At 46.0% G+C, this 21,347-nt stretch overlaps 1 protein-coding gene across 1 annotated transcript; it reads right to left on the reverse strand.

Moving 5' to 3' along the window:
* Nucleotides 1–18,068: 18,068 nt before the first annotated feature.
* Nucleotides 18,069–19,345, reverse strand: TSPO2 (translocator protein 2). The gene is made up of 3 exons (XM_006882156.1): nucleotides 19,173–19,345; nucleotides 18,529–18,670; nucleotides 18,069–18,269 (listed from the first exon to the last, which is right to left on the reverse strand). The coding sequence occupies exons 1-3, from the start codon at nucleotides 19,343–19,345 to the stop codon at nucleotides 18,069–18,071; spliced, it is 516 nt and encodes a 171-aa protein (XP_006882218.1).
* Nucleotides 19,346–21,347: the final 2,002 nt, after the last annotated feature.

Below are 21,347 nucleotides of genomic sequence, written 5' to 3' on the forward strand. Positions count from 1 at the left end.
TTGGTCAACTACGTCCAATAGTTTTCTTGCTGAGTCTTTAGGGTTTTCTAAGTATACTATCATGTCATCAGCATAGAGGGATACTTTTACCTCCTTGTTGCCTATGGCTCAATCCCTTTCATACCACTGAGTTAGAATGGACTCAGCTGACCCTTCACAGGGTTTCTGGGGCTATAAGTTGCATGCAAGGACATTGCTCATCTTTCTCCTGAGGAGCTACTAAGTAAATTGGAACCACCAGAGAGGTTTGGGGTTTTGAGTTAGCACTGCAGCTCCAAATGAACTATGCTACCACAGTTTCCTCAGAAGTTGACATTCAAATCTACCCAAAGATGCTGCAGGGGAACAGCCCGGTGATCTGCTCTGTAAAGACCAAAGTCAATAAAACCCATGGAGGCCTGTTCTCCTCTGTAACACATGGGTTCACCACCATGAGCTCGAATTGCCTTGATGGCAACACATTTGTTTTGGGAGGCTGTTAAACAGGCGAGGGAGCTGCTGTGTGATGCAAAACAGGTTAACACTCCTGGCTGCTCACAGAATGGTTGGAAGTTCATGCCCACTGAGAGACTCCTCAGAATTGCAACAGTATTTTTACCTCCAAAAAAATAGCTACTGAGACCCTTATGGAACTGAGTTCTATTCCAACACACATGGTGGTGTCAGGTGTCAGAGCTGACTCCACAACTGGGAGTGGTGGGGAGACGGGAGTCCTTCAAACCATTAGAAAGGCCTTGGCTGTTTCTCTCAAGGAAAGGGGAAGACACTGATTTTTGTTTGTTTTATAACAGAGGAGAACTTAGCTTTGCCTCACATTTTTAGAGGATTACTTGGCTGCCAGGTTGAGAGCAGACTAAAGATGGGAAGACTAGAAGCAGTTAGAAGAAGCCCATTGGAAGGAGTGAGATGACTGGGACTCCTAGTCAGCTGATCCCTGAGCTGGAGCAGTATCAGAAGATGACTGGGTGGTTTTTGCAGATCATATGATGGGGTTTGGCTGTTGCCAGAGGTTTAGTGTTTGGGGCAGTATAAACACTAGGACATGCTGCAAGTGATAGAAGGGAAAGGATCAGAGTTGCCTGGTGACTGAAAAGAACTTACACACGATATTAACACTGGGATATTAGCCTGAAAACAGCTCCAAATGAGCTGTATGGATGAGGAGGACACTTTGCAAGGATTTGACTAGAGAATAGGAACCAGGACGATTTAGAGTCTTTGAGATCATGCTGGGAAAGACCTTTAACAAGATGAATTGATGCAGTGATTGCAACAAAGGGCTTGAGCATATCACAGATGGTGAGGTCAGCACAGGACACGCGAGGTTCATCTGTGTTGTTCTTATAGTCACTATGAGTATTGGTTGACTTAATGGCACCTAATAACAACAACAACAACAACAACAACAACAACATCCAGAGAGTTCTGAGCATCACAATTTTCCCTGTTATTCTGATGACGGTCACAGTTTATCCTGCGTCCAGGCATAATTATCCAAAGCACTTCTGGTCACTGCTGATGTTGACAACAAATTATATGGTCACTCTACACATTAGACATGAGGCAGTGGTGGTTCAAGGATGAGATTCTTGCCCTCCGTGAGGAAGATCCAGGTTCAGTATCCAGCCCGTGCAACGTATGTGCAGCCCCCTCTGGCCCATGGAGCCTTGAGGGTTGCAGTGATGGTGAATAAGCCTCAGCAAGGCTTCCAGAGTGATGTGGTGTAGGAAGAAAGGCCTGGCAATCTACTTCCAAACTTGAGCCATTTAAAAACCTGTAGATCATCAGGGTTAGATCCCCAACCAGGTGTAGGTGTTTCAGGACCTGTTTGAGGTTTTTCTCCACAGTGTACAGGGTCACTGCTTGTTGGCGACTGATTCAATAGCCGCTAATTGCACCACTACCACCTCCTATTACATTCATAAAGAGTGTTCTTACCCAGGGATTATTTCCCAGGCATTCTTCCCTCCCTCCAAGGAAGATAAAGTACAGAGTGGTAGTGATAGTGCCGGTGTCTATAATGAAAAGGCAATTAGAGCTGATAAAGGACAATGAATGCTTATGAGAATCACATAAGCACATCACATTTACATGAAGAGAAAAGTCTTCATTCTGCCATTGAGCTAATGTTTAGGGAGGGTTGTTGTATGCCAGGCCGCTGTTGTACTCATCAGGAATAAAAAAGTTAATAAGGCTCTGCCCTACCAGGAAGGTGTTCTCAGTCCTTATAACATTTGTGGTATTAAACAGGGACTCAAGCATGTATTACATAATAGACTCGCTCTCATTGATGTCAAGTTAGGCTTGACCCTTCAGAGTAGATTTTTGGGAGGCTATAAATTGCACTCGACGAGATGGCCTATCTTTCTCCCATGGAGCTGCTGGTAGATTTTAGCCACCAGAGAGGTACCACTGTTGGATTAGCAGTGTAACTCCCTACTGAGTAAGCAACCAGAACCCTCTAACTGTATACTATTGACCTCATTTTACAGGTTAGACAGTTATGGCTCAGAAAAGGGATCACATGGTAAGGGAAATCAAGGTCTCCTGAGTCCAAGGTCAGTCTTAGGTACACAACTCCTCAAATGAATCCTCTCTTCTGCATTCCAGCCCTGATTATAGTTATATACTTGGGTCAACTGATGGGGGGTGGTGGTTATGGAGTTTGTATTTCAATATAACTTCTTTAGCCTTTATTGGATGGTGCTACACAGATGGGCGGGATTATGCAGATGGTGTGTGTTGGTCAATCTAAAAGAGGATTGGTTACTATTCCACAAAAAGATTGGGAAGTCTCAACAATCTACAAAGGGATTGGCGGCTAATCCCACCAATAAATTGAAGAGCTCTAGCTGCAGAGAGAAATTCTTCCCTCACCAGAAAAGATGGAATTCTTCCCCTAGCCAGAGAAGAGATACTTTCCCCAACCTGATGAAATGTGGGACACATTTCAGGATGGTAGCAGCAGTGAATACTGGAGAATTGATGTGAGATGGGATTTGGAGGGGAGGAAGCCAATAATGGGAAGACTGACCACTTTGTTGGATAATAAGGTGGAAAATCAATATTGGCAGGACTGAGAACCTTGTTGGATAATTGGGTGGAGAGCCAATATTGGCAGGAGTGAGAAGTTGGAAATGCCATGAGGCTCAAGGCTGTATGCACATTTTGGGAGCTATCTTGACTGTATTCTGTTATTAATCTGAATTATAACCTTTTGACTCCCCAGTACAGTTCTTTGTGGTCTGTGAACTATCACATTGGATATCAGACCCAGCAAAGCAGTAAAATTGGTTTTGAGATGAGTAGAAAGAGTCACGGAAGTGTGGGGGACATATCTGACGTCATGGGGATTGGTTTTGTGTTATTGATGCTGTGGATGGAGATAGTTTCCCTCTGTGAAGTTGATAAAGGTTAGATAATGGCACTTCCCGCATGGCCCTTACTCTTTTTACAGGGAGGGAGGAGAGGATGGAGGATGGATTATTTCAGATATCTGTTTCTGATAGCCTGTTCTTGATTCCCTATAGAATGGATTATTCCTCCCCCCCCCCCCCCCCCCCCCCCGCAGGACCAGATAGAATAGAAGGAGAAACTAGTCATTGGGTCAATTCCATCTCATGGCAAACCTCAATGAGCTACAGTATAACAGTGCTCTAAAGGATTTCAACTCTTGGTTTTTCAGAACTAGATTGCCAGACCCTTTTTCCTAGGCACCTCTGGGTGAACTAGAACCTCCAACCTTTCAGTTAGACCTAAGTACATTCACTGTTTATACCCTCTTCTCTAAGGACATGCTCTGATAAGTTAGTTGTCAGGTATGACTCTGAATTGAGAGGTAAAACAATAACAACAAAATACCCCAAACCAAACAAAAAACCCAACAACACTCAAAAAAAAATCTGATGTTCTTATCACCAGCTCAGTCCTTACTTTGCTTTGTGTGATTTTGGTTAAATTGCTTGTTATCTCTAGGCATCAGTTTTTCCACCAGTGACAAAGCTGTTTGTTGCTCATGTACTAGGATGATGGAAAGGGTGAAAGTCAGGAACCAGGATGGGATTTTAAAGAACTTCCACTTTGAGTTGCTCATGACTTGTTGCAATTCCGAGGCTGTAAATCTTTATGAGAAGAGTTTGCCTATCTTTCTCTCTTGGAGCAGCTGATAAATTTGAACTGCCAACCTTTTGGTTAGCAGCCCTATACATTATGTACTACACCAGGGCTCCTTCCACAGTCCTCCAGAGGGCTATTAGTAATTTTGGTTGGACAACAGTACAAACTGTAACTATTCAGGACAAATAGAAATGCTTGGGCATCATATTAACGTTGTTATTAGGTACGATAGACTCAAGTACAAACAAAAGACCTGAATCCTATCCTATCCTGTGCCATCCTCTGCCATCCTCATCATCTCTGATACACTTGAACCTGTTGCTGCAGTCACCATGTCAATCCGCCTCACTAGGTGCCTTTCTTTCTTTCTTTCTTTGACCCTCCACCTTTCCAAGCATGATGTCCCTCTCTAAGGAATAACACTATACCCAACATATGAGAGAAGAAGCTTCACATCGTTGACTCCAAGGAGCACTCTGGCTGCACCTACTCCAAGCCATAGCTGTTTGTTCTTTTGGCAGTCCATGGGAAATGTACTCTTCTCCAGCACCACAACTCAACGGCATCAATTCAATTCTTTCTGTCATCATTATTCATTGTCCAGCTCTCAGATGTATAGCAAGTAATTGAAAAGACACTCATTGGAAGCCATGATGATCACAGTTCATGATGAACATGGATCATGAGTAAGAGTATGGTAAGGATTTCCTGACTCCCAGATACTGGGTGAGTGAGGGAGCTGGCTCAGAGTTGTTCCCAGACCTGATGTCACTGAAGAAGTGATCCCTCCCTGCCCCCACAACCCCACCCCAGGTTTCCCTTTGACATTTGAGAGAGTGCCTTGGTTGGCTCCCTGGACTGCTAACAGGCTGCTTCCTGTCCACTTCTACCCAGCTTCACGCCAAACCCAACATACATCCCTGGAGGGCTCTCTGACACACGTTGGCTATTTACAGCCACTCCTGGGGCCCTGCATTCCTGGCCGGTCCCTGGTTCTAGTCTCCAAGCCAGACAAGCTTCCCAGGCTGGCCCCAAAGCACAGCAGCTAATCTGGGGGATCAGGTGCCAGGAGTCTGACTCCTTCTTCTGCAGCTGCCACTATATTCTTTTCAGGGTAGCCTCTGCTCACCCTCCAAGTTAACCCTTGTGGGAAAATTTCTAGCAATACGCTCCTCCTGTAGAAGAAGAAATGAGTAAATAAAGTGCCTGACTCAAGGGAGCTTTGGTGGCACAGTCCGTGGGGAGCTAGCTGTGTTGCTAGCTCAAAATCTATGTCTGTCAGGCAATTCAAACCTACCAGTGGCTCCATGAAAGAAAGATGGGCAGTCTCCTGCCATGTGGTTTACAGCCTTGGGAACTCAATGGAGGACCAGCTATGAACCTATTCCAACTCAGGACAATGACTTTTTGACTCAAGTTCAAGAATACCCAAGATGTCATTGGGAAGCTGAGATTTGAACCCAAGTTTGTCACCCTCCAAGATCCATGCTTTTGGCACTGGGTTCCACTGTCTGGAAGTTAGTGGTATTGAGAGAGAACACTAAGTAGTCCTTCCTGCACAAGGGTGTTGCTCTAAGCACAGCATGTGCTCCTCCCAGGGATGTTCCAGATAGTTATTATCATTGTCTTCATTTCACTGATAAGGAAATTGAGGAAGATAGGCTAAATGCTGTGCCCAAGCTCACGTGACTGGAGAGATTAGAGCTGTCCGCCTCCAGAGCCTGTGTTCCTAACCATTCCATCCTTACCGCTGCCAGGTCTGGACTCAGGAAAGGACATAGAAGGGGGTTAGGAGGAATTGAAGGAATTTCTGAAAACGGCTAGCATTCTAGTAACTGGAAGGTTGGGGGTCTGAGTCCATTCACAGGTGTCCTAGGAGAAAGGCCTGTTGATCTACTTAAAAAAAATTAAATTAAAAAATTAGCCATTGAAACCGTATGGAGCTCACAAATATGCTCTGACACAGAGCTGCCATGAGTTCAAATCAATTTGATGGCTGCTGATTGAGGGGTGATTGAAGAAGATAGGAAAGAGTTCTTGGTACATGGAGAACGTGTATGTGCATGGGCCTAGGGTGCACAGTACAGATATAGACAGTAGACTGCTGGGAAATGGGGACGAGTGAGGGAATGCTCCCAACCTAGCCCTTCAGTTCTCTCTCTCTGGATTGCAGTGGATGGAAGCAGCCGGGTGAGGGCCAGCATAACCTGAAACCACCTCTTCCTGCTCCATTTCCCATGGTCATTTCAAGAAAGAACTTGGAGCTTGCACGAGGTAGCTGTGGAGGATGGAACAGATCAGGCATGGTAATTCCTCAGGTCTTGGCCAGGGTGCGGAGTTGCCCTCACTGGGCAGGGCACACGCAGTCAGGGAGGGAGCAGGGTGGAAAATAGAGGCCTCACTACGGGAAGGTTTAAATTCTCACTATGTGAAAGAAGATAGCTTGGGGGCATGCTGATGGATTGGGTGCTTAATGTGCAGGGACAGCTGGGACCCTCCCTAACAGTGCGTTGCCCCAGAGACTCAGCCCCTGTGTGCCCGCCCCTTCGGTCACTACTGAGACAAGGTACACAAACAACAGGGCTGTGGGTACCAGGCACCCTTCCCACCCTGGCAGGGAGCAGTCTGCCCTCTCAGGCAACTGTTCTGTTGATGTAAACATGAAGTTTCCAGGGCTTTGAACAGCCTTGGTAGGGTTAGGGGAGAGGACAAAGGGGTCTTCCAAGATCTGGTGCTGGAATGGCTGAGGGCACCAGAGTCCTAGAGTAGGCTAGAGTTTTCATTATTTTCCCCTTGGAATTCAATGCTCTGCTTACCCCGCGGAACATGCTGCCCTGGGCAAAATGGTGACACCCGGGACTTTAGTCCTAGCTCCCACAGTCCTCCTCTCCCAGTGAGATTCCCAGCACCAGCTGGAGGCTGGTGTTTGGAGTCATTGAAGAAAGTGGTCTGATAAGAATCCTACCTATTAAAGTGATTAATTATGTTTCTTTTTGAAGGCTTGTTTGCTGGGCAAAAAACTTACTGAGAGAACAAGATAAATGAACAAACAAATTATGGGAGGAGAAAGCAGGCCTTAGAGTGAGCAATGTGTAGAGAGAAGAGGCTCTTGGGGACACACTTGGCTGCTAATTGAAAGGTGTGTGGTTTGAATCTGCTCCATGGCTTGTAAGGAGAAAGGAGAAAGATTAAAATGAAAAACCTAACTAAAATTGATTGGCATTGCGTTGATTTCCATGGCCATAAACTCTGACAGAAGCAGATGGTCATATCTCTTTCCTGTGAGTAGCTGGTGGGTTTGAACTTCCAGTTTTCAATTAGCAGGTTGACCTAGTCATGCTTATTAGCACCATCATTGGTCCACTGTCACCTAGAAAACTCTACGGAGCAATTCTGCTTGCTCATGTAAGTTCATCATGAGGCAAAGTCGACTTGAGGGCACCTAACAGCAGAAGCAAAGCTAAGAATTGAATGGTGCTCCTCTGAGGGGATCATTTCTGTACGGGTCTGGGAGACTTTAAAGATATAAACACTAGATGATTGGGACCCTGTGTCCTTCTTCTAGCTTTGCGAAGTTGGCTTCTTCTAGCCTGCTCTCTCCAAGAAGGGACCTAGTGTATGAAGGGTCCTCCAGAGCCAGAGAGGAGCCTGGGGAGGGATGAGGCTGTTTTGGTGGACACTCTCTGAGAAGTCTCTGGGTGGTGCAAATGAGTAAGGACTCAACTACCAGTAGAACAGTTAAATGTTCCAACCCACCCAAAGATGCTTTAGAAGAAAGTCTTAATGAAAGGGCAGGGTCATGAAAACCCTATGGAGTGGCTCTATCCTGCACACACAGGATCACCTTGAGTTGCATTGACTCAATGACAATGGGCATTAGGAACACCTGAGGACAGGGACAGTGGTGATGCAGCAGTCCCTTCCGTGTGGGAGACCCAGATTGGATTCCCAGTCAATGAACTTCATCAGAAGTTCATCTGTCTGTCAGTGGAGGCTTGTGCTGTTAATATGATTTTGAACAAATGTCAATGGAGCTTGCAGACTAGGATGAACTTGTGAGAAAGGCCTGTTCATTCTGTTTCTGAAATTCCACCAATGATTACACTGGTGGGACACGATAGTCCAGTCCTAATTTACATGAGGTTACCTTGACTCAGGGCCATACATAGGGGACTGCTATTGTGCATGAGAACATGCTGCTAGCACATCCCGGGGGGGGGGTGTATATAATGTATATGACTGCTAACTGAAAGGTCAGCAGTTCAAATCCACCAGCTTCTCTGTGGAAGAAAGATGGATAGTTTAGTTTCAGAAAAATGTGTAGCCTTGGAAACCTGTTGGAGAGCTGCCATGAGCTGGGTCACCTCAGCAGCAGTGGCTTGGTTGGTGACACAATGTGTAATGTGTTGGGCTGCTAACCAAAGAGCATGCAGTTCAAGCCCACCGTCTTGTGGGGTGAAAGATTTACAGCCTCAGAAACCCAATGGAAGGTCCCTGTGAACGAGACTCAGTTTGAGTTTGGTAACATACATGAATCCATGGCACCCAATGATAATAACAAGAACAGGCTGAGTGAGCACTAAGGGAGTTCCAAACAAAGCCAAGCCCCTGGGACTGAGACAATCAGAAATGTGTGAGGCCAAAGTGAGGGTCAGCAGTGAAATCCTTAAGACAAAATGGTTTTGTGGTTGCTTTTTGAGACCATAAGAAAGTGGGAGGGAACTCTGGGAAGACTGACACAAAGTTTAGGATGCAGGAGTTCTTAAAAATTTCAAGAGAGAGAATGAGTGGCATTGGCTGTTGAGTAGATTCCAGCCCATACAACCAATGAGACAGAGTAGAGTTTCTCAGGGGGGTTTTCTAGGCTGGCATCCTTACAGGAGCAGGTGGTCAGGTTGTTCTCTTCCAGGGCTGCTGGGTGGGTTCCAACTGCCAAGCTTTCCGTTAGCAGCCAAGAACATGTAACTTACTGCAATCAGAAAAGAGACTTTAAGGGGAGCTCTGGTGGCCTAGTGGCAAGAAGCTGCACAGCAATCCCAGAGGAACACGGTTCAAATCCACCAGATGCTCTGCCGGAGAAGGAGGCGCAATATCCTCCTGTACCAGTCAGATCTGATTTGACGGTACACACACACAAAATAAAAAAAAAAAAAAAAGAAAAGAAAAGAGACTTTAGAACCACAGTCAAAGCTTCCCAACATACAGGGACCCCCTCTGCTTCTCTGCCAGTGTCCACAGGTGGGAAGGACCAGAGATGAACAGAAAAAAACTGACCGCTTCCTAGTCCACCAACCAACCTTTGTCCACTGGACAAACGCCTCCCAGTAGGCCCAATTCACTGTGTTTCTGTTAGATTTATAATCTGAAGAAGTTGGCGAAATGAGGCCGAGTGAATGATGGATTATGGGCATGTCTATGGGATTTTTTAATCAGTTTAAATTGGTTTAGTCGTGGCTGAATAGACTAAGCTCAATTATTTTTAAAATATATTTTAATGAAAGTTTACAGAGACTTTGGATTTCCATTCATTCACTGTTGCATAAGCTCAAATTTTTAAAACTTAGGTAATACAGAATGATAACCAGAACATGAAAAAGTACTGTCTGAAGCCTTAGAATGGGAAACTGAAAAGATGTATAGTGAACCTTCTCAGGAGCCTGATGCCTGGAAAGTGAAATGCATTTTAAAATGTGAGGCGGCGGCCATCTTTGAGTGGGGTACCACTGTTTCCCGTTCTCCTGAGAAACCATCAGACAAGAGATTGGTTTATTATGGGACATGTATGCTGCCCTTGTCTTCTAAGAGAGAGATTATGTTTCTAGCAGGGCTTTGACATGTGGTTTTTCCTGATCACCTCTGTGGTCTATCCAAATTTTTAAAAAAATTAGTGTGTTTTGAACCCTTGACGATGACTGGACCAGGAAGAACCAAATCAAAGCTTTGGAAATGGAGAAGACTAGGAGTCACTGAATGAGATATTCTACTTCATGGGTTTGACCTGGTGCTTCTCTGTACCTCCTCAGAGATTGTTGGGGAGAGCCGTACAACCCTGTGAAAAGCTCCTCTCTCCCCCACCCACTTGAGTGACTCATAGTCAGACAACATGTACCCGCTCAGAGACCAATGGAAAAATGCTGCTCAAGGACAAAGAACAGATGCACATGCTTCGGATTGTAGAATCCCGGATACATCTGGCAGAGACAGGAGCAGCTCCAAGTTTATTTAGACACAGCTCTAGGTAATAAGAGAGGAGGATGCAGAGGCCAGAGTGTGTCCAGTCTGCATTATGTAGCTGGGAGGTCAGAGATGGAGGGACAAGAGGTTAGTACATAGGGAGATTGTGAAATGAAAGACCCCAGCCCAGGATCCGAGAGACTGGTAAAAACCAAGCCCACTGCAGTCAAGGTGATCCTGACTCAGTGACCCTCCATCAGATTTCCAAGGCTGTAAACATTTACATGGGAGCACTGCTCACCCAAAGGCAAGTGGTTCAAATCTCCTATGGGAGAAATGAGAGGGGACAATCTCCTTTTGTGTAATTTACAGCCTCTAAAACCCCCTAGCAGGTCAGTTATGGATCGATTCTGACCCCATGGCATATAACAACAACAACAACAACAATATTTGCAAGAGAAGACTTCCTACCTTTATCCTGAGGAGTAACTGATGGATTCAAACCTTTAAATTAGCAACCTGGTACTTGATGCTCTAACCCCTGGGGCTCCTTTAAGGAGTTATTACAGACTTGGTTTTTAAGGTTAACATTTGGGGTCAGTGTAGAAGATTTTGGACTTGGGGTCCTGTCTTTTCAGGCTGGTTTTTTGTACAAAGCCATGAAACACTTTTATTTGGCTCACGTTGTTTCGGGCAGTCATGTCCATCTGCTTCCTGGGTCTAGGATGCCTATGAAGTCAAACTTCTTTTTAGGATCAAGTGTCCCAAACTAGTGACTCAACGTTCATGTCATCAGCTTGCCCTGGAAGTCAAAGTCCTGTGACAAGCATGATGCATCTCTTCGAGGCTCAATTTAACTTCCAGAATTGGCTGGTAACATGAATAAAACTGGTAGTAAATATGGTGGCCTAGTGGTAAGAAGCTGTGCTGCAATCTCAAAGGCTCATGGTTTGAATACACCAGCTGCTCCATGGGAGAAGGACTGGCAGTCTCCTCCTGTGTGGTGTACTGCCTCTGAAAACCTGCTAGAGGGGTCAGTTATGGGTCAGTTCTGACTCAACAGTATACTACAGCACCAACACCAACAATAGTGAGTGAAGAGTTGCATTGCCAACTCAAAGGCAAGCAATTCTAATCCACCAGCTTCTTTGAGGGATAAGAATGAGCAATCTCTTCCCATGTGATTTACAGCTTCTAAAAACCCAGTGGAGGGTTACTTATCTATGAGTCAGTTCAGATTAAAAGGCAATGAGTTTGATATAAGACGTATGAGCCCTAATGGTACAGTAACTTAAGTTTCCTGAAGGTTAGTTTAAATTGTTGTTATGAATCAATTGAGACTCATAGTGACCCTATGTACAATAAGCTCTGAAGCCTGCCCTATCCTGAGCCAATCTCACCACCTCTGACACACCTATTCCCATAACCTCAGTTACTGTGTCAATCCATCTCATCCAGGGTCTCCCTATCCTACATTTTTCCAAACATGACATACTTCTCCAAGGACTGGTCCTTCCTTGCAACATGCATGCCCAAAGTATGTGATACAGAACTTCAAAATTCTAGCCTCTAGGTAGAAACTTGCTTTCACCCTCTCCAGGACAGACCCAATTGGTCCCTTGGTAGTTCATGGTGTGTTCAATGCTCTTCTCCAGCACCACAACTTGAAGGCACCAATTCTTCTGTCATCCTTAGTCATTGTCCAGCTCTCTGACGCATACCAAGTAACTGTGAAGATTATGGCCTTGATCAGGTGCATCTTGGTCTCCAGACTGACATCTCTGCTCTTTAGCTCTCTGGAAAGTTCCCTGACAGAAGATTTTCCTGATGCAATTTATCTTTTGGTTTACTGATTGCTGGAGCCAAGAGTGTTGATCGTGGACCCGAGCAAGCTGAAATTGTTAACAATCTCAATTTCTTCTGTATCTATCATCATGTTGCCAACTGGCCCAGTGGTGAGAATCTTTGTTTTCTTGATGTTGAGCTTCATTCCATTTTGAAGACTACAGACCTTGACCTTCTATAGCAAACACTTTAGGTCCTCTTCAGTTCCACTGAGCAAAGTGTATCATCTATATAATAACAGATTGTTGATGAGTTTTCCTTCAGTCCTGATGCCACATTCCTCCTCTTAAAGCCCAGCTTCCTGAATGACCTGTTCTGCATATAAATTGAAAAAGTACGGTATCCCTGATGCACTCCTTTACTGATTTTGAACCATGCAGTGTTGCCATGCTCTGTTTGGATGACTGCTTCCTGGTCCAAGAATAGGTTTCACATGAGCACAATCAGGTATTCTGGGATTCCCATTCACCTCAAGGTTAGCCACAATTTGTTGTGATCCACACAAATGCCTTTGCACAGTCAATGAAACAGATTGACATTCCTCTGGTCCTTTTTACTTTCAGCCGAGATCCATCTGGCACTGGTTACGAAGCCCTTAGTACCATAGCCTCTTCTAAACCCAGCTTGCGCTTCTGGCAGTTTCAGTTGTTTTAAGCTAATTTAAGGTTGGCTTTTGAAACCTATCAGCTGCTCCAAGGGAGAAAGCCGAGCTAGTCAGCTTTCTTAAGGACAGTTCTACTCTTTCGTAAAGGATTGTTAGGGGTCAGAATGGACTCGATGATAATGGGCTTGGCTTTCTTTGCCTGTCTGTGTATTATATACACTGGTGGCTTGCATGTTGCTATGATGCTGGACTCTATGCCACTGGCATGTTGACAATCAGTAGAGTCATCCATGGGGGAACAGGCTTGAGCAGAACTGCCACAATAAGCCAAACTAGGAAGAAAGGCCTAATGACCTGCTCCTGAAAATGAGGCAAGGAAAATCCTGGGATTCACAGCAGCATAGTACCGTCGCTGCAGTCTTCAAGAGGAGTCTTTGGCTTGGAAAGAACTTAAAATATACAGCGGCTGAACCAATGGACTCATGGACTCCAGTGACTGTGAAGCAATGCAGGCCGGAAAACATTCTGTCCTGTAATTCCTGGGGTCACCAGGTGTCGCAGCTGACTCACCTGCAACTAACCAGAGTACCATATAAGGTGATGGCAGTAAAAGGGCAAATACTTCACGGAACTCTCTATTCTCAGGCTGCATGGGGATCAAGGGGCTGGGATGCAGTGTGGCTCCAGGGCCCATTTTCTCTCAGTCATTATTTATAGATGAAGCCTCTAAATGTAAAATAGCTCCATAGATAGTGGAGTTCTAAATTAAGCTAAAAGCAGCTTTTAAAAATTTGAATGAGGTGAAGATAAAATCCACATGAATGTTCAAGAAGATAAAGAGGCAATCACTCTGCACTTGTGGCTGTGGTCAGGTGGACCCGCAGGCCCGAGGAGAGTTCCCTCGCTCCCACGGCCCCTACAAAGTATCAGAAGCACTGCCTAGCTCTTAGAGCAAGTCCTAAACCGAACCCACTGTCTTGTAGTCAGTAGTGACTCATAGTGACCGAAGCTGTAAATCTTAGTAAGAGATTACCCATCTTTCTTCCTTAGTACAGCTAGTGGATTCAAACCTCCAGCCTTTGGTGAGCAGCACAACACACTTTGCACTGTGCCACCAGAGCTCCTGATTAGATTCATGGGTGCTTAAGGAATACACTGCCCACTGGATTCTTTTTTTTTTTTCTTTGTTGGACTTTCTGTATTTTGACAGTCATCAGACCATTATTGTTGAACGTGCCCACTGGATTCTACTCCCTCCCACGTAAAAGTAGCAATGAAGGTTTAGTGAGGGAGCATTGGTGGCATAGTCCTTAATGACTGTGCATTGTGCTGAGAACCCAAAGGCCCCATGTCTTAGGCAGTTCAATGCACCACAGCTCCATGAGAAAGACGGGTGATTGCAGTGTACAACCTTAACTCAATGGAGAGTCACTCTGAGTTGGTGGACATGACTCGATGACTTTGAGTTGAGTTGAACATTTCTTAAAGGAGCCTTGGTTGTATAAAGGTTGAGGACTGGGCTGCTAACCAAAAGGTGGTAGCTTGAACCCACACAGGGGCTCCATGAGACTTGGTGGTTTGCTCCAATAAAGATTCCAAAATATTATACCCACTGCCAATATGAGTCAATTCCAGATTATAGTGAACCTGTAGGACCTAGGTATTTTCAGTTGCTTTCTAAATATCTGCATAAGGAAGGCCAAAGATGAATCAATACCTTTGAAATGTAGTATTAGTAATATGGAGGGCCACAAGAACAAACAATTCTGTCCTGAAGGAAGTACAGCCAAAGCATTCCTTAGAGGCGAGGATGGTGACACTTGGTCTGGTGTATTTTGGGTCTATTTTCAGGAGGAACCAGTCCTTAGAGGGAGACATCATGGTGGGAAAGATTAAGAGAGACTGGTGTAAGAGCAGAAGACCCTCACTGAGGTGAATTGACGTAGTGACCACCACAAAGGGCTTGAATACGGAGATGGGGAAGGTGATACAGGACAGGACAAAGTCCAGATTTGTTCATAGGGTCACAATGAGCTGTAGTTGACTTGAAGGCGCCTAACAACAATAACAGCAGCACAGGGCAGTAGAACATCCTCATGTAATCTTTATGTTCATCTGGTCCCAACTTGGAATCAAGCTGTTGGCAAGGGTTTGGTTTTGTGTTTAATCTGTACAGAAATAGACTGCTGCATTGTGTTCCTCCAGAGCCCTTACCTACTGTGCCACGTGGACCCCTTCTATAATGATTACAGCCTTTAATACTTTGTAAACGAAATCAGCATTATCATCAAGTCTGAATGGACTGGCTCATAACTTACTCAATGGTGGATATTCAAGAGGGGGTAAATTGCATGGGAGGAGATTACCCACTTTTCTTCCATGGAGCTGCTGGTGGATTTGAACCACTGGAGAGGTGCTGCCACTGGGTGAGCGGTACAACTCTCTATGAACTAGACCACCAGGGCTCCCTAAGAACACACGAGAGAGTCCATAATTGACTTGAAGACAGGCTCCAAATATCGTGTTTTGAGCACATACTCTGAGCCAGACACCTTTTTGTCCAAGACCTCATCTACTTTTTCCTTAAATGATATTCCATTCCTAACAATGGGTCCCTATTTCACAGATGAGGAAAACAATACACAGATAAGGAAGTCCGCTAGCTTGTCAGTTAGTCAAGACATCTAGACTTAGAATGGTCTGACTCTAGAATTTTTACTACAAACCATGTAAAGCAATTGCTCTTATTGGGGTCACACCAGAAACAAACATCAAGGAGGCCATGGACACACTTTGAGAAGCTGTGTCCTAGGGCACTTCTCAACTGGCTTCATATTAGAACCACATGAACAGTTAAAAAAGCAACAGATGTTCTACCCTTCCCCCAAAAGAATGTTTTTCAATTGGTCTAGAGAGATGGGATGGGGTTACTGAACAGTGCTGTTAAAAACTTCTCGTGTGATCCCATCAGCATAGAGACTCCTTACTCATATTTTTAGGCAACTCTGGTGCTCTAATAACATCAACATAGAGGATGATCAGTTGGCCTAGTGGACAGAAAGCGATGCTACCAAGCTAAGGGTGGGTGACTTTTAATGCGCAGCCCTCGGGCCTGTCTTTCATTGTGTTTGTTCAAACATTCTTCTAGGTTGTATAGCCCTGGTGTGTCCACTTGCCGTACAGCAGTAACTTGTGGTTGCTGTGAAGCTAAACTCTGTGATACTGATGTGTCAGATGCGTTAATGGTTACCCATGGCGGACAGTGTTTGGGAGTGCTCCCTGCTTAAAACAAGCTTGGAAACAGGAGCGGCATCTACTTCCATAATAGCTTGCCTCTAGAAACCCTATGAACCTGGAGAGAGGATGAAAGTAACACAAGTGTTGAGAACTTTCCTTCATAGAGTCGCTATGAGTCACCAACGTCTCAATCGCACTTAATAACAACTGGTGCTCTAGTGGTAAGAAGCTGCACTGCAATCCCAAAGGCGCTTGGTTTGAATCCATCCAGCTGCTCTGTGGGAGAAGGATGGACAATCTCTTCCCATGTGATTTACTGCCTTCTGAAAACCCACCGGAGGGTCAGTTATGGGTTGGTTCTGACTTGAAGACACATAGCGACACTGATATTTTTAGGATTTGAGGAGCTCAGTGGAAACAAGAACAGAAGAAAGAGGATGGAAGAGACAAAAAGAAAAGAAAAAAAAGCAAATGAGATCATGTAGAAAGAGAAGCAAGAGAGAATCTGACAAGAGGTTCTTACTGGATTGGCCCTTCTGCAGTCCGGAGTTTATATCTTCCTCCTCCACTCACTCCATAATCTTTCCTATTGTATTGTTTTTGCTGTTGAGTGTTGTTGAGTTGCTTCTGAATCAGAAGAATGTACAACAGCATGAACTGCTACCCATTACTCACCATCACTTCACCATTACTGTACCATTCTCACAGGCACTTCTGTGTTTGAACCCAGTGCTGCCGTCTTTGTATCAGTTTATATTATAGAGGGTCTTTATATTTTCCCCTGATCTTCTATGTTACTTTCTTATTATCGCTCACTCATTCTTTGCCATTGAGTCAGAACCAACTTATTCATCGCTGAGCCTCCAGCAGGTTTTCCGAGGTGGTACATCACACTGGAGATTATCCATCTTTCTCTTGGGAGCTGGTCGCTGGCCAATTTGCACTACCAGAGGCCAGGCTTTTGGGTTAGAGCATAACTCCTTATGGACTGTCCCATCAGAACTGTTTTCTTATTATGTTGTTGTTGTGTGCCGTTGAGTTACAACCAGCTCATAACTGAGTCTCCACCAGGTTTTCAGAGGCTGAAAATTGTATGGGAGGAGACTGCCCATCTTTCTCCCTCAGAGGGGCTGGTGGATTCGAACTGTGTATATTTAGGTTGGCAGTGCAACCACCTACCACCAGAGAGAGTTTCCTAGACCACCAGAGCTCCCTTTCCTTATTATAGTAGTCATCAATTGATGTTAAGAAAAAAAATAGTACAAATGTATATGAAAAAAATATTGCTTCTCAGACATAATCACACTTAAGGTGTGAGCAGAATACCTTGATTTAACTAAGTTGTATCCTACTATAGCATTATTCTATTTTGCTTTTAGTTAACTTTAAAAAGAAAGATTTTGCTTTTCAGGTAATTATAGCTCTGTGTCCGCAACAAGGGTAAATGTGCCAAACATTATGCTGAGTGAAAGGAGTCAGTCACAGCAGGACAGAGACTGTCAGATCGCACTCCTGTGGACTATGCAGCCATAAAGAAAGCAAAGATTGCTAATGGCTACCAGAGGTGGGGAGCATAAGGAGAGGGAGGATATTTTTTTTTGGAGAAAGCATTAAGTTTATGTTAACGGTGGTGGAATGTTTTGAAAACTTGTACCACATGAAAACTAGAAATCAGTATCATTGACTTGTAAATTTGAAGTTATTGTATTGGTGGATCTTCTGATGAGTTTCTTTTTCTCTCGCACAAGCAGTGTCTGGAATCTTTATGGGAGGGTGCACAAGTGGAGTCGATGACAAGGTGCCCACCACTTCCCACAAATGCGTTTATGCATCCTGCTGCTTCCCTACAAGCCTCCACAGCTGCCTTCACATCACAGTCTCAAAGCCAATAGCAGGACTTTATTATTTGCATGTAAAAAAAAGGTAAAAAAATGCCACCCCCTTTCCCTCCATTTCTTGGAATCTAATGAAAAGTGGCCCCAGGAGACCCAGGTCAGTGGCTGTACTGGAGCAGGTCACCATAAGGGAGTCATCAGTCCTTGGCTATTTCTTCCACCCTGGCTGCCTTCCTCGGCTCCCATGCCTCAGACCCTTAGTTCCTCTTCTCCCCGGTGGGCTGATGCTGGTGCTCTGGGCAAAGGCTGTGCATCCACAGGTGATAGGCGATGGCAGTGGTTACGGTGAGCCAAGCCAGGTAGGGCAGCAGGAGCAGGGCTGCCAGCTTGTTGATGGGGCGCCAGGTGAGCGCTGTGCTCACCACCAGCCCATACAGCAGCAGCAGGTGCAGCAGGGCCTGGGCAGGGGGGCAGGACAGTCAGGCAGCCTGCTGGGGACCCACCCCCTCCACTTTTCTGTAGCACTCTGTATCCAAGTGAGAAACCAACTTGGGGGTGGTGGTGGTGCTTCATGCCCCCCACAGGAGCGCCGAAAGTCAGCATGCTTGTTTCCTGCCTGCCCTTGGCCCATCTGCTATGTTATCTGTTTCTGGAGACCTGGAGGCTTTTACCTTTTCCTCCTAGTGTTCTTGCACCACTGAGCTTTGTGTATCTTACCAGACCGGGGCTGTGGACTGCAAAAAAGAGGATCAGGACGGCCCAGCTGATGGCGAGCTGCACAGCGTAGAGGCCGAGAGGCAGGGCCAGCAGCTGCCCAAAGCCCCCTCCCAGGTCCTTCCATACCAGGTACGAGGCGTAGCTGTGGAAAGACAGTGGCAGAAGCACACAGAGGACTGGGTGCCATGGCAAACAGAAGAGGCACTCTAAGAGAAAGACTTTTGGTGACCAGAGGAAGCCCTTGTGACCGATGTGGAGCAGATGGGTCCAGACAGCATTTGAGGGCCAGAGGGCAGAGGGAGTTGGGCGTGGTGAGATGGAAGAAGTGGGGAGACTCAGAGGGTAGGGGCTGAGGGTTGCTGGAATGTAGGCAGGTCCAGAGGGTTTCTGTGAGTGTTCTACAGACTTCACTGATAAGAGCCTTGCAACTCTAGGGGTTGTGGGCCCCCTAGGAGAAGGCAGGGGCATCTTTTTGAAAGCCAGTCTGTGCTAGGAGTTCATGTTTAGAAAACTTATTTCTGCAGAAAGCCGAGGGGCAGGGCTATTACCCAAGATACCTGGGAACCAGCCCCCTGACATTTTTGTAAGCACCCTCTGTCCAACCTACTGGAACTGGTGCCTTGGCGTGAGGCATGGAAACTCACCCCATGACTGAGTAGATGGTGGTCCACACAAGCAACAAGACTTTGTGGGGTGGGCACCAGAGCTTGGTCCTTGGGCCCTCACACCAACCAGGCATTCGATGATGGGCAAACAGCCAGACCAGGATGGGCCCCAGGTGGGGCAGTGTCACAAAGATGGCCCCTTGGGGCCACATTCTCCCAGAGAAGGCTGAGTCTGGGGAGGCAGAGAGTGTGCTAAGTGGGAGTCGTCTCACCTTGGGTCTCATCCCAGATCTTCATTTCCACCTTCTGACCTGATGCTATTCCCTGCCTTGTCCCTCTCCTTTAGGGCATCTCTGCCCACATGACCTGGCCCCTTTTCTAGCTCCCATAGATTTATTTTCTTCATACCGTGCATTTTGCATCTGGAGGATACTGCCTAGTACTGATAACCGCTTGTGAGTACAAGGCATCCTTCCTTCAGCATGTATCCAGCTACTGGAAGCAGGTCCATTTGACTGCCTTCCTATTTCCCACAGAGCTGTGGGACATAGGGTGCAGAGCAGACCCCTCAATGAGGAAATGGTCTTAAATGGAACCCAACTAAGCTCATAGTAACCAACTCAGTGCTGCTGTGATTGGAAGGCTCAGATGCTGAAGGTAGGAGGTTTGAGGGTCTCTTCTGGTCAAGAACAAGGTTGCCCCATCTGCCCCAGACTTATCTCACTATACCAGACTGGCAAGCTAAACGGGTCCCACCCAGCATGATCTCCCGCCAAATGAAAACTCAACTGAAGGGCTGCAAAGGTACCTTTCTCTGAAGGTTTAGCTCTCTTCTGCCCTTGGAAACCCCCCTCCCCCTTTGGTCAGGCATAAAGTCAGAATTCTTGCAGCTGAACTCCTTAAGGAAACAAACTGGCCTTTTGTTTTAAAAGCTATACGGTTCATTTGTATGCTGCTTTGCTTGTAATGTGCATTTGGTGTGCAAACCCTCTGTCAACAAGGACTGCACTCAACAGACAGTTATTTGAATCCACCAGCTGCTTTGCTGAAGAAAGATGAAGCAGTATATTCTTGTAAAGATTACAGCCTTGGATCCCCTGGGGGGGCAATTCATCCTTGTCCTACAGGATTGTCATATGTTGGAATTAACAGCAGTAAATGGGGTTTGCTTGGTATCCTTCAACAGGGATGGAAATACAGAAAAATTCTGGTTCTTCTCAGTGTTCAGCAATAACTATCTGCTTTAGGCTTTCCTGCAAGAGTCCCTAATCATATCCTAGAATTTTGAGACAGGGCTGACCAACCTGTGCATCTTTCCACCTTTTCTCTGTTCTTCCTTCCTGTGCATTTGCTCATCTGCCTTGCTATCTCTTTCTCTCTTTCTCTCTTTGCTATCCAGTTTTGGAAGCCCCCAACTCTCACTAGACTCATTCCATCCTTCCTTCTCCTCTTACCCACCACCTGTCACACCTCCTTCTCATTTTTTGGCCTTCCACCTCCCTTACCTTAGGCTGCACAGCTCCCAGATGAGTGCCTGGTGATCTATGACGTGCAGAAGGTGGAACGGGGTGTGGGATGGAGAGGAGGGTGGGGTGGTGTTTCAAGCAGGCCTGTCTTCTTCCAATCACAAAAGTGGTGATATTGGCTGGGGAGGCCAGACGGCTGCCTGTGTGGCCCTCATTCAAAGTTCCTCTCATCAGGAGACCTCTGGGCTGCTAGGCTCTTCAGGGTGCTTGGACTCTGGAAGATCAAGACCTCCTGACACAGTATGGCCCTGGGTTACAAATCTACTGATGCCCACGGTCTCTGCACACTGTGACTCAGCATTGGGTCCGTGGGGGTGATGGAGTTCTCCGGTTTCTCAGGGCCCAGGTTACCCCCAAATGAGACATGCACTGGCTTTGGAAATGAGTTCATGGCACATGGACACAGCCCCCGGGTATAGCCTTCTGATTGGCATAGCCTACACGAGCTTGGAACTCTAACTAGCTTGACTGATGGTTCACAAATCCCTCAGACTTTATGACTCACAGACCAAAGCAGCCGCCTGTGTGACTCAGACAGAACTTTGTCCAAAAAAGAATTGCACATTCCCGTTCCCTCTGTTATCCTAACCAGAGGTCCCTTCCTGGCTCGAACTTCAGGCCCGAGGTTCCTCTCCCAGAAGCAGCCTGCTCTCCATCCATTCCTTTGCTACTTCTCTCCTTGTTGGGC

The sequence above is a fragment of the Elephantulus edwardii genome, unplaced genomic scaffold (assembly GCF_000299155.1).
Source record: "Elephantulus edwardii isolate Elephantulus edwardi_28Jun2011 unplaced genomic scaffold, EleEdw1.0 scaffold00017, whole genome shotgun sequence".
Lineage (NCBI taxonomy): Eukaryota > Metazoa > Chordata > Mammalia > Macroscelidea > Macroscelididae > Elephantulus > Elephantulus edwardii.